At 43.8% G+C, this 12,323-nt stretch overlaps 1 protein-coding gene across 2 annotated transcripts in view; it reads left to right on the top strand.

The window, feature by feature from the left end:
- cdh13 (cadherin 13, H-cadherin (heart)) overlaps positions 1 to 12,323 on the top strand; it is a 620,914-nt gene that overhangs the window by 212,573 nt on the left and 396,018 nt on the right. For both annotated transcript variants that reach the window (XM_052465701.1, XM_052465703.1), the window contains exon 4: positions 1,781 to 1,894. In XM_052465701.1, the coding sequence (XP_052321661.1) occupies positions 1,781 to 1,894 (114 nt within the window). The remainder of the gene's footprint in view (positions 1 to 1,780; positions 1,895 to 12,323) is intronic.

Below are 12,323 nucleotides of genomic sequence, written 5' to 3'. Positions count from 1 at the left end.
CTCATCCCTGACATGTCATGTTGGTACTGCGGCTGCTGCTCACCCAGCCAGCACAGCACAGTGACACTCTCCTCTCCTATCCTGGCCCTATTCATACATGTGGCGATTACACTGTGGTAATAGAAATGCTACATTTTTCTGTAATTTTGCAATATACAAAAGCATCAGTCAATTTGAACAATGTAAATTTGCCATGTTTAAAACTCCTCCAATGTCCTCCACTGTCATATATACTGCATGTTAAGAGTCATATCAGCTCCCCGCCTGCCACTGGTCACTTTACAGGTGAGTGATCCAACTATGCTTCTCCACCATCTGTTCTGTGTGTTCGCTGTCTCTAGCTATTATATTGTATATCTATGAGTGCACAAAAGCACGAGTCTCCTTTGAAGTCTTAGGCTCTCACATTGCTCATGCAGGCGTTTTGCCTGTGTATGTGTTGGCGGGCAGTGAGGCAGCATTATGTGACCATGTGTCCTGCTGAATTGACAGCCAGCGCCTGGTGCTCTCACTTGGGTCATTGCAGCTATGCAAATGTGTTCAATTTGAGTCCTGAGTCGATAGCGTGAATCTAATTGTCACCAAAACGTTAGAATTTACAAAAGGAGAGGGGGAGAGAGAGACGAGGAGAGGAAAGAAGAAGAGAGAGGTACAAGGGGGAAAAGCTACTTATCCATACCACTTATTACGTTTACATACAGTTGCAAATGCACATTGGCTAATGAGTGTGAGCCACACATACGCGCATACACACATATAAATGGAATGTCTTTCCATACTGTGACAGAACTAGAGTCACAAAGCATGACACTTTTTCTTGTTCCTCTAGATTCTGTAGTGTTCTGAAGATGGAAATTAACATTTCAAATAGGCTCTGGCTGAATCAACAATAGGTTAAAAAAAAGTGAGTAAATAGGTTTTCTTCGTGAGAGCATTGTCATCTTTCATCTTTCTCTCCTTCGGTCTTTCTTTTCATATCGCTGTATCTCTCTCTTTCAATCTCCCTCTCTTTTTCTACTCCCCCAAGTCTGAAAGGATCGAGTCAATTAGATTGTTGAAGGAAGCATAACAATGCAATTACATCAAACCTAATGACTTACTGTTCAAGGTTATAACAGTCTAATTTTGTTGTTAGATTGTAATTCCATCCAAATGAATGTCTGTTGCTAAAGACTGTACTGGTTGCTGTGTCAGTCTTAGATAGCCTCCTCTCTTCACCGCCTCTCCTCTGACAGCTGCTGACAGGTGTTAGAATGACAGTATCAATGTACATGTAACTGTCGAAATAAAGGAAACACCAACATATCGTCTTAATAGAGCATTGAGCCACCACAAACCATCAGAAAAGCTTCTATTCACTTTGGCATACATTCTACGAACCATAACTGTGTGGAAACACCTGCTTTCAATAGACTTTGTATCCCTCATTTACTCAAGTGTTTCCTTTATTTTGGCATTTGCCTGTATGTCCTTTCTTCCACCAATCAGTGGTCATCATGGTGGAGATGAGAGGAGGATAGGAAGCCATATGCCTACAGAGTGTGTGTGTGTGTGTGTGTGTCAGAGCTTACAATACTGTACAGCCATTACATTATGAGTGTTGTGACACACTCTTCAATGTGGGCAAGAAATACAAGAGCAGCACAATGAACTGTACAGTGACTTGATTGTATTGTGTGTATGAATGGACTCATGCTCAGTGTGCATTACTGTACATCCTTCCTATTCAATGTGATGTGTTTTGAATGCCACCCCTCTCTCTTTGTGTTTGTTTGTGTAGGAGATCCTTGGCCTTGGGCAGATCCAGCCCTACAGATCGAAGAGAGCGCTGTTCGCCCCTCGCATGCATGTCAATGAGAACATGGAGCCGCCCTTCCCCAAAGTCATTGGCACGGTAAGCCTCACCCGTCCGTCCCACCTCGGGCTCCACTAATACACTGACTGCTTGACCTTCTGATTAAGTGTTATTCACAGTCAAGCAAGGCGGATATCCATATTCCAGTGAAAACATGCCTCTTCTCATATGTGAACTGTGAATAACATGAATAATCAGTATTTAAACATTAAACAGTACACAATTACACCTAACGAATATAACAACAGTGCTTTGATTTGAGATTTTTGTAATAATAAAAAATCTCAACTTTGGGTGGCTTGATGAATAGAAGGAAACATTTGTGTGCATACTCGAGGAATTCCTTTGATGGATAGAAGGAAACATTTGTGTGCATACTCAAGGAATTCCTTTGATGGATAGAAGGAAACATTTGTGTGCATACTCAAGGAATTCCTTTGATGAATAGAAGGAAACATTTGTGTGCATATTCGAGGAATTCCTTTGATGGATAGAAGGAAACATTTGTGTGCATACTCAAGGAATTCCTTTGATGGATAGAAGGAAACATTTGTGTGCATACTCGAGGAATTCCTTTGATGGATAGAAGGAAACATTTGTGTGCATACTCGAGGAATTCCTTTGATGGATAAAAAAAAGATCCTTGATGTGTTTGAAACTGGACACCAATACATTTGGGGAAAGTTACCAGAACTTTTTTAACCCTAATGGGAACCAGCTATTGGACTTTATACCTTCCATAATTTACTCCTCACAGCCTCATTTGCAAAAGAACACTAAGACATGAACAACGCGTCTGTGTGTGTGCATTTAGCCGATCAGATTAAAGGATCAACCATATCTCAGAACACCCAGAGAGTCTGAAAATGAAATATTAAAAGAGAGACTTTTTTCTTCATTTTTTATTTTTTACATGTTACCTTTATTTAACTAGGCAAGTCAGTTAAGAACAGATTCTTATTTACAATGACAGCCTACCCCGGACGATGGTGGGCCAATTGTGCACCACCCTATGGGACTTCAATCACGGTCAGATGTGATACAGCCTGGATTTGAACCGGGGACTGTAGTGACACATCTTGCGCAGAGATGCAGGCGCCACTCGGGAGCCAAGCTGAGCCTTGCACATAATGGATAATTGCACAATGTTCTTCTAAAGCCATGGCATCTTTATTCCCCCTCTGTCCTGTTGTATCTGGGGCCCTGGAGGGTCCGTGGCGGAGCCGTACTGTATCTCTCCCGCTCTGTCCTGTTGTATCCGGGGCCCTGGAGGGTCCGTGGCGGAGCCGTACTGTATCTCTCCCGCTCTGTCCTGTTGTATTTGGGGCCCTGGAGGGTCCGTGGCGGAGCCGTACTGTATCTCTCCCGCTCTGTCCTGTTGTATCTGGGGCCCTGGAGGGTCCGTGGCGGAGCCGTACTGTATCTCTCCCGCTCTGTCCTGTTGTTTCTGGGGCCCTGGAGGGTCCGTGGCGGAGCCGTACTGTATCTCTCCCACTATGTCCTGTTGTATTTGGGGCCCTGGAGGGTCCGTGGCGGAGCCGTACTGTATCTCTCCCACTCTGTCCTGTTGTTTCTGGGGCCCTGGAGGGTCCGTGGCGGAGCCGTACTGTATCTCTCCCACTCTGTCCTGTTGTTTCTGGGGCCCTGGAGGGTCCGTGGTGGAGCCGTACTGTATCTCTCCCACTCTGTCCTGTTGTATTTGGGGCCCTGGAGGAGCCGTACTGTATCTCTCCCACTCTGTCCTGTTGTTTCTGGGGCCCTGGAGGGTCCGTGGCGGAGCCGTACTGTATCTCTCCCGCTCTGTCCTGTTGTTTCTGGGGCCCTGGAGGGTCCGTGGCGGAGCCGTACTGTATCTCTCCCGCTCTGTCCTGTTGTATTTGGGGCCCTGTTGGGTCCGTGGTGGAGCCGTACTGTATCTCTCCCACTCTGTCCTGTTGTTTCTGGGGCCCTGGAGGGTCCGTGGCGGAGCCGTACTGTATCTCTCCCACTCTGTCCTGTTGTTTCTGGGGCCCTGGAGGGTCCGTGGAGGAGCCGTACTGTATCTCTCCCACTCTGTCCTGTTGTTTCTGGGGCCCTGGAGGGTCCGTGGCGGAGCCGTACTGTATCTCTCCCACTCTGTCCTGTTGTTTCTGGGGCCCTGGAGGGTCCGTGGCGGAGCCGTACTGTATCTCTCCCGCTCTGTCCTGTTGTTTCTGGGGCCCTGGAGGGTCCGTGGTGGAGCCGTACTGTATCTCTCCCACTCTGTCCTGTTGTTTCTGGGGCCCTGGAGGGTCCGTGGCGGAGCCGTACTGTATCTCTCCCACTCTGTCCTGTTGTTTCTGGGGCCCTGGAGGGTCCGTGGTGGAGCCGTACTGTATCTCTCCCGCTCTGTCCTGTTGTTTCTGGGGCCCTGGAGGGTCCGTGGTGGAGCCGTACTGTATCTCTCCCACTCTGTCCTGTTGTTTCTGGGGCCCTGGAGGGTCCGTGGTGGAGCCGTACTGTATCTCTCCCGCTCTGTCCTGTTGTTTCTGGGGCCCTGGAGGGTCCGTGGCGGAGCCGTATTGTAGCTCTCCCCGTTTACCTCTCAGTTTCTGAGTAGTGAAAACATTTTTATTGTCACATACACCAGATAGGTGCAGTGAAATGTGTTATTTCACAGGGTCAGCCAAGTAGGGTTAAGTGCCCTTCTTAAGGTCACATTGACAGATTTGTCAGCTCAGGTATAAGAACCAGCGACCTTTCGGAGTCAGGCCCCCAATGAGAGAGAGACAGGTAGATCTACAGTCAGCAGATTCATTTGGTTTACAGGAGTTCAATAGGTGTTCTAGAACATTTTTAAAATTAGTTTTAAAAAAAACCACACTACAGCTTGTAAATTGTGTTCTTTAGTCACTACTGATTACATACTGTACATACTGTACATCATACCTCATCTCCTTCCATTTCTGCCCATACAAGATTAATTTCACTGTTACGAGAATCATGTAATGGCATACATCAGTGATGTGCCTCCACTGATGGCAGAACGAGGGTTGACTAGCTCTGTGATATTTTGAAGTAGTCATCCCTTTATAGAGAGATTATGTTAGAATCCTCTGGTACAGAGTATGGAGAAGCTCTGTAAGACTCTGGTGGGAATGACCCCCTACCAACCCCCATCTCTCTCTGTCTCTCTCTCTGTCTCTCTCTCTGTCTCTCAATCTCTCTGTCTCTCAATTCAATTCAAGGGGCTCTGTCTCTCTGTCTTTCTCTCCCACTGTCTCTCAATTCAATTCAAGGGGCTCTGTCTCTCTGTCTTACTCTCCCTCTGTCTCTGTCTCTGTCTCTGTCTGTCTCTCTCTCTCTCTCTCTCTCTCTCTCTCTCTCTCTCTCTCTCTCTCTCTCTCTCAATCTCTCTCAATCTCTCTGTCTCTCAATTCAATTCAATTCAAGGGTCTCTGTCTCTCTCTGTCTTTCTCTCCCTCTTTCTCTCCCTCTGTCGCTCTGTCTCTCTCTCTCTCTCTGTCTCTCAATCTCTCTGTCTCTCTCTGTCTCCCTCTGTCTCCCACTCTGTCTCTCTCTTTCTCTCTCTCCCTCTGTCTCTCAATCTCTCTGTCTCTCAATTCAATTCAATTCAAGGGGCTCTGTCTCTCTCTCTGTCTTTCTCTCCCTCTCCCTCTGTCTCTCTCTCTCTCTCTCTCCCTGTCTCTCAATCTCTCTGTCTCTCTCTGTCTTTCTGTCTCTCAATCTCTCTGTCTCTCTCTCTGTCTCCCTCTGTCTCCCACTCTGTCTCTCTCTTTCTCTCACTCTTTCTCTCAATCTCTCTCTCTCTCTCTCTCTCTCTCTCTCTCTCTCTCTCTCTCTCTCTCTCTCTCTCTCTCTCAATCTCTCTGTCTCTCTCTCTGTCTCCCTCTGTCTCCCACTCTGTCTCTCTCTTTCTCTCTCTCTCTGTCTCTCAATCTCTCTGTCTCTCAATTCAATTCAATTCAATTCAAGGGGCTCTGTCTCTCTCTCTGTCTTTCTCTCCCTCTCTCTCTCTCTCTCTCTCTCTCTCTCTCTCTCTCTCTCTCTCTCTCTCTCTCTCTCTCTCTCTCTCTCTCTCTCTGTCTTTCTGTCTCTCAATCTCTCTGTCTCTCTCTGTCTTTCTGTCTCTCAATCTCTCTGTCTCACACTCTCCCTCTCTCACACTCTCTCTCTCTCTCTCTCTCTCTCTCTCTCTCTCTCTCTCTCTCTCTCTCTCTCTCTCTCTCTCTCTCTCTCTCTCTCTCTCAATCTCTCTGTCTCTCAATTAAATTCAAGGGGCTCTGTCTCTCTCTCTGTCTTTCTCTCCCTCTTTCTCTCTCTCTCTGTCTCTCAATCTCTCTGTCTCTCTCTGTCTTTCTCTCTGTCTCTCAATCTCTCTGTCTCTTTCTCTCCCTCTTTCTCTCCCTTTGTCTCTCTCTCTTTCTCTCCCTCTGTCTCTCTCTCTGTCTCTCAATCTCTCTGTCTCTCTCTCCCTATCTGCTCTCCCCTCTTCTCCCCCAGTGAGTCCTGCATGAGGAGGCAGGCTAATGTGGGCTATTTGACATGACGGAAGCTATACATCGGAGAGCAGGCAAAATGGATTTACCACATGGATACAGCTTCTCCTCCTTATGCTCCTCACTACCAGCATGACAGCCATTCATTTCTCATAAGTGTTACCCCTCTGAGGGGGAGCCTGGTAAAGGGGAACATTTTGATCTTAAATGGCCTGTATTTTGGTGTTTCTACTCCAGTGCATTTTGACCAGACGCGGCTTCGGCAGGAGTAGTTCCGCCCCCATTCATTTTTAATGAGAGCATGCAGAGAAATTGTGGGAAGGTGAGTGGCGAGAACCCTGCTAGCAGAGTGGTAGAAAAAGTTGAGCTCTGCTCTACTTTATGCAAATTATGGCCGTGTCTGGTTTTCCAATTCTATATTAGCAGGTCAATGGCATGGAAGAGGATTGCAGAGATTGTTAGTGGTGGGTGTAGAGATTTGCACAACACTGTTTGCTTGAACCTCAATCAACCTAAACCTAAAAGCAGTGATCAAACCATTTGTGAATGTGTTGACGAAATTAAATTGTGATATTTGCCCACTGAAGGATGGAAACCACCAGTAACACACATTCTAAGATCGTAAATGCATGAATTTCCCGTGTAATATGCTACCGATTGGATAATGGTATCTTAACATTATGATTCTCATATAGTATAGCTTAAGGCACTTTCATTATACCTGTGTCAGGATGATTATAGTTTACTACCTATACTAAAAGATATACAGTGCCTTGCGAAAGTATTCGGCCCCCTTGAACTTTGCGACCTTTTGCCACATTTCAGGCTTCAAATATAAAGATATAAAACTGTCTTTTTTTTGTGAAGAATCAACAACAAGTGGGAGACAATCATGAAGTGGAACGACATTTATTGGATATTACAAACTTTTTTTAACAAATTTAAAAACGGAAAAATTGGGCGTGCAAAATTATTCAGCCCCCTTAAGTTAATACTTTGTAGCGCCACATTTTGCTGCGATTACAGCTGTAAGTCGCTTGGGGTATGTCTCTATCAGTTTTGCACATCGAGAGACTGACATTTTTTCCCATTCCTCGCAAAACAGCTCGAGCTCAGTGAGGTTGGATGGAGAGCATTTGTGAACAGCAGTTTTCAGTTCTTTCCACAGATTCTCGATTGGATTCAGGTCTGGACTTTGACTTGGCCATTCTAACACCTGGATATGTTTATTTTTGAACCATTCCATTGTAGATTTTGCTTTATGTTTTGGATCATTGTCTTGTTGGAAGACAAATCTCCGTCCCAGTCTCTGGTCTTTTGCAGACTCCATCAGGTTTTCTTCCAGAATGGTCCTGCATTTGGCTCCATCCATCTTCCCATCAATTTTAATCATCTTCCCTGTCCCTGCTGAAGAAAAGCAGGCCCAAACCATGATGCTCCCACCACCATGTTTGACAGTGGGGATGGTGTGTTCAGGGTGATGGGCTGTGTTGCTTTTACGCCAAACATAACGTTTTGCATTGTTGCCAAAAAGTTCAATTTTGGTTTCATCTGACCAGAGCACCTTCTTCCACATGTTTGGTGTGTCTCCCAGGTGGCTTGTGGCAAACTTTAAACGACACTTTTTATGGATATCTTTAAGAAATGGCTTTCTTCTTGCCACTCTTCCATAAAGGCCAGATTTGTGCAATATACGACTGATTGTTGTCCTATGGACAGAGTCTCCCACCTCAGCTGTAGATCTCTGCAGTTCATCCAGAGTGATCATGGGCCTCTTGGCTGCATCTCTGATCAGTCTTCTCCTTGTATGAGCTGAAAGTTTAGAGGGACGGCCAGGTCTTGGTAGATTTTCAGTGGTCTGATACTCCTTCCATTTCAATATTATCGCTTGCACAGTGCTCCTTGGGATGTTTAAAGCTTGGGAAATCTTTTTGTATCCAAATCCGGCTTTAAAATTCTTCACAACAGTATCTCGGACCTGCCTGGTGTGTTCCTTGTTCTTCATGATGCTCTCTGCGCTTTTAACCGACCTCTGAGAGTATCACAGTGCAGGTGCATTTATACGGAGACTTGATTACACACAGGTGGATTGTATTTATCATCATTAGTCATTTAGGTCAACATTGGATCATTCAGAGATCCTCACTGAACTTCTGGAGAGAGTTTGCTGCACTGAAAGTAAAGGGGCTGAATAATTTTGCACGCCCAATTTTTCAGTTTTTGATTTGTTAAAAAAGTTTGAAATATCCAATAAATGTCGTTCCACTTCATGATTGTGTCCCACTTGTTGGTGATTCTTCAAAAAAAATACAGTTTTATATCTTTATGTTTGAAGCCTGAAATGTGGCAAAAAAGGTTGCAAAGTTCAAGGGGGCCGAATACTTTCGCAAGGCACTGTATATAGATAGGTCTACTTGTAAAATGCACATGAATGGGTACTTTGGATAAAGGAAATTGTGGCTTTGACTTGCAAACTTTTTGTTTGCAAATCTCTCTTCACCATCAACACCAACAATCTCCACAATCCTCCTCCATGCCATTTTATTTTATTTCACCTTTATTTAACCAGGTAGGCTAGTTGAGGACACCTTTATTTAACCAGGTAGGCTAGTTGAGAACAAGTTCTCATTTGCAACTGCGACCTGGCCAAGATAGAGCATAGCAGTGTGAACAGACAACACAGAGTTACACAGTAAACAAGTCAATAACATAGTAGAAAAAAATAATCTATATACATTGTGTGCAAAAGGCATGAGGAGGTAGGCAATAAATAGGAGTGAATAATTACAATTTAGCAGATCAACACTGGAGTGATAAATGATCAGATGAACATGTGCAGGTAGAGATACTGGTGTGCAAAAGAGCAGAAAAGTAAATAAAATAAAAACAGTATGGGGATGAGGTAGGTAAATTGGGTGGGCTATATACCGATGGACTACAGTATGTACAGCTGCAGCGATCGTTTAGCTGCACAGATAGCAGATGTTTAAAGTTGGTGAGGGAGATAAACGTCTCCAACTTCAGAGATTTTTGCAATTCGTTCCAGTCGCAGGCAGCAGAGAACTGGAAGGAAAGGCGGCCAAATGAGGTTTTGGCTTTAGGGATGATCAGTGAGATACACCTGCTGGAGCGCGTGCTACGGGTGGGTGTGACCAGTGAACTGAGATAAGGCGGAGCTTTACCTAGCATAGACTTGTAGATGACCTGGAGCCAGTGGGTCTGGCGACGAACATGTAGCGAGGGACAGCCGACTAGAGCATACAGATCGCAGTGGTGGGTGGTATAAGGTGCTTTAGTAACAAAACGGATGGCACTATGATAAACTGCATCCAGTTTGCTGAGTAGAGTATTGGAAGCTATTTTGTAGATGACATCGCCGAAGTCCAGGATCGGTAGGATAGTCAGTTTTACTAGGGTAAGTTTGGCGGCGTGAGTGAAGGAGGCTTTGTTGCGAAATAGAAAGCCGACTCTAGATTTGATTTTGGATTGGAGATGTTTGATATGAGTCTGGAAGGAGAGTTTGCAGTCTAGCCAGACACCTAGGTACTTATAGATGTCCACATATTCTAGGTCGGAACCATCCAGGGTGGAGATGCTAGTCGGGCGTGCGGGTGCAGGCAGCGAACGGTTGAAAAGCATGCATTTGGTTTTACTAGCGTTTAAAAGCAGTTGGAGGCCACGGAAGAAGTGTTGTATGGCATTGAAGCTTGTTTGGAGGTTAGATAGCACAGTGTCCAAGGAAGGGCCAGAAGTATACAGAATGGTGTCGTCTGCGTAGAGGTGGATCAGGGAATTGCCCGCAGCAAGAGCAACATCATTGATATATACAGAGAAAAGAGTCGGCCCGAGAATTGAACCCTGTGGTACCCCCATAGAGACTGCCAGAGGACCGGACAACATGTCCTCCGATTTGACACACTGAACTCTGTCTGCAGAGTAGTTGGTGAACCAGGCAAGGCAGTCATTAGACCTTCTGATGTTGTCTCTGTATTGTAAAATCATTCTCAGCAAATAAACCAGGTATAATTACGCTCCCCACACCCCATTATTTCCCTTTTGTAATTTTTTTTATTAGCCTACATATTGTCTGCTCCTTATTTTCATTTACAGTAATGTGCCTAGAATACAAGTGTCGGATTTGCATGAAACAATTTCGCGTCAGATAAATCATGTAGAAAATCTGGTTTATGGTTAGCTTCATATACATCATCTACTGGTATCATATTACATTGAGAACATATAGCTCAACAATATGCAAACAATGTGTGAGTTTAGCTGTTCTCTGCTTCAGATGTACAATGACAAGGGGTGCATTACACATGCTCATACCATAAGGCCATTAATGCCATCGTACTGTAGGCCTGTGGCTGCATTGGTGATGCATGGCATTATAATTAGCAAAATGGGTTCACTTCAGCTGATATCCTGAGATGGTGACAATCAAATACAACAGATTGGAGAGCTCACAACTGGACTAAAAGGTCATGTTCATTTGAGAAAGCAAGACAGAAACACAAATTAGAGACAGATCCCCTTCACCCATTGTATTGCAGAATTGTGATCTGTGATGAATCAACATTGACATTAGTTCATCCTGAATAATAGTTTTAAGTTAACGATTAAAACAAGTTTAAACACTCCACTTCAATGAATCAACATTGAATGAATCAAAATATAATTTTAAAATAAAATTTACAAATAAGCTAACTCATTTGTAAATGTTGGACCATTATCACTAAAGCAACATTTCAGGTGAACTAAAAATATTCTGGAGCAACTAACCCTTACCAAAAAAAAACAGGCTTCTGGCAAAGAGTTGTGGCAAGGCTTTGCCACATATCTTCACCTGCAATTTAGTTTTGTGGCAAACTGTTGTGGCAAATATGCAGCGACTTCTGGCAAACAATTATGGGAAACTTGTGGCGAATTCTGTAAATTTGCTGCAAACTCATTATGAATATGCAAATTTCATCAGGTTTTTGGTTACTTTGAGAATACGGAAAACAAATAACATAACTTAAAATGAACTTGCTTCACACAGAGAAAACTAAACATGTATTCAATGTCTTAACAAATAAAAAATAAATCCAATACTTACTCTTATCTATCTCACAATTAAACATTATGCTAAGTGGTGCAATACTATACTTGAAATCCTCAGAATTCTAATGAAAAAAAGAGCAAATACTGAGTATTTCCCAAATAAGTTGTTTATCCTTTTGTGACTAGGGGGCAGTATTTTCAATTTTGGAAAAATAACGTTCCTGTAGTAAATGGGATATTTTGTCAGGACAAGATGCTAGAATATGCATATAATTGACAGCTTAGGATAGAAACACTCTAAAGTTTCCAAAACTTGAAGAATACCTGTAAGCGGCTACATTGCGCAACTGGTCACCTGATGGCTCCCAGAGTGATTCTCGTGTAAAATACAGAGGTAGCCATTATTCCAATCGGTCCTACTGAAAAACCAATTGTCCCGGTGGATATATTATCGAATAGATATTTGAAAAACACCTTGAGGATTGATTATAAACAACGTTTTCCATGTTTCTGTCGATATTATGGAGCTAATTTTGAATATTTTTCGGCGTTTTCGTGACTGCAATTTCCGGGCGATTTCTCAGCCAAACGTGAAGAACAAACGGAGCTATTTCGCCTACAAAAATAATATTTGTGGAAAAAAGGAACATAGGCTATCTAACTGGGAGTCTCGTGAGTGAAAACATCCAAAGCTCATCAAAGGTAAACTATTTAATTTGATTGCTTTTCTGATTTCCGTGACCAAGTTACCTGCTGCTAGCTGGACAAAATGCTATGCTAGGCTAACGATAAACTTACACAAATGCTTGTCTAACTTTGGCTGTAAAGCATATTTTGAAAATCTGAGATGACAGGATGATTAACAAAAGGCTAAGCTGTGTCTCAATATATTTCACTTGTGAGTTTCATGAATAGGAATATTTTCTAGGGATATTTATGTCCGTTGC

Source organism: Oncorhynchus keta, chromosome 17, assembly GCF_023373465.1.
Source record: "Oncorhynchus keta strain PuntledgeMale-10-30-2019 chromosome 17, Oket_V2, whole genome shotgun sequence".
In the NCBI taxonomy this organism is placed as follows: domain Eukaryota; kingdom Metazoa; phylum Chordata; class Actinopteri; order Salmoniformes; family Salmonidae; genus Oncorhynchus; species Oncorhynchus keta.
The sequence above is the reverse complement of the archived record's forward strand: the minus strand, read 5'-3'. Positions and strand labels throughout refer to the sequence as shown.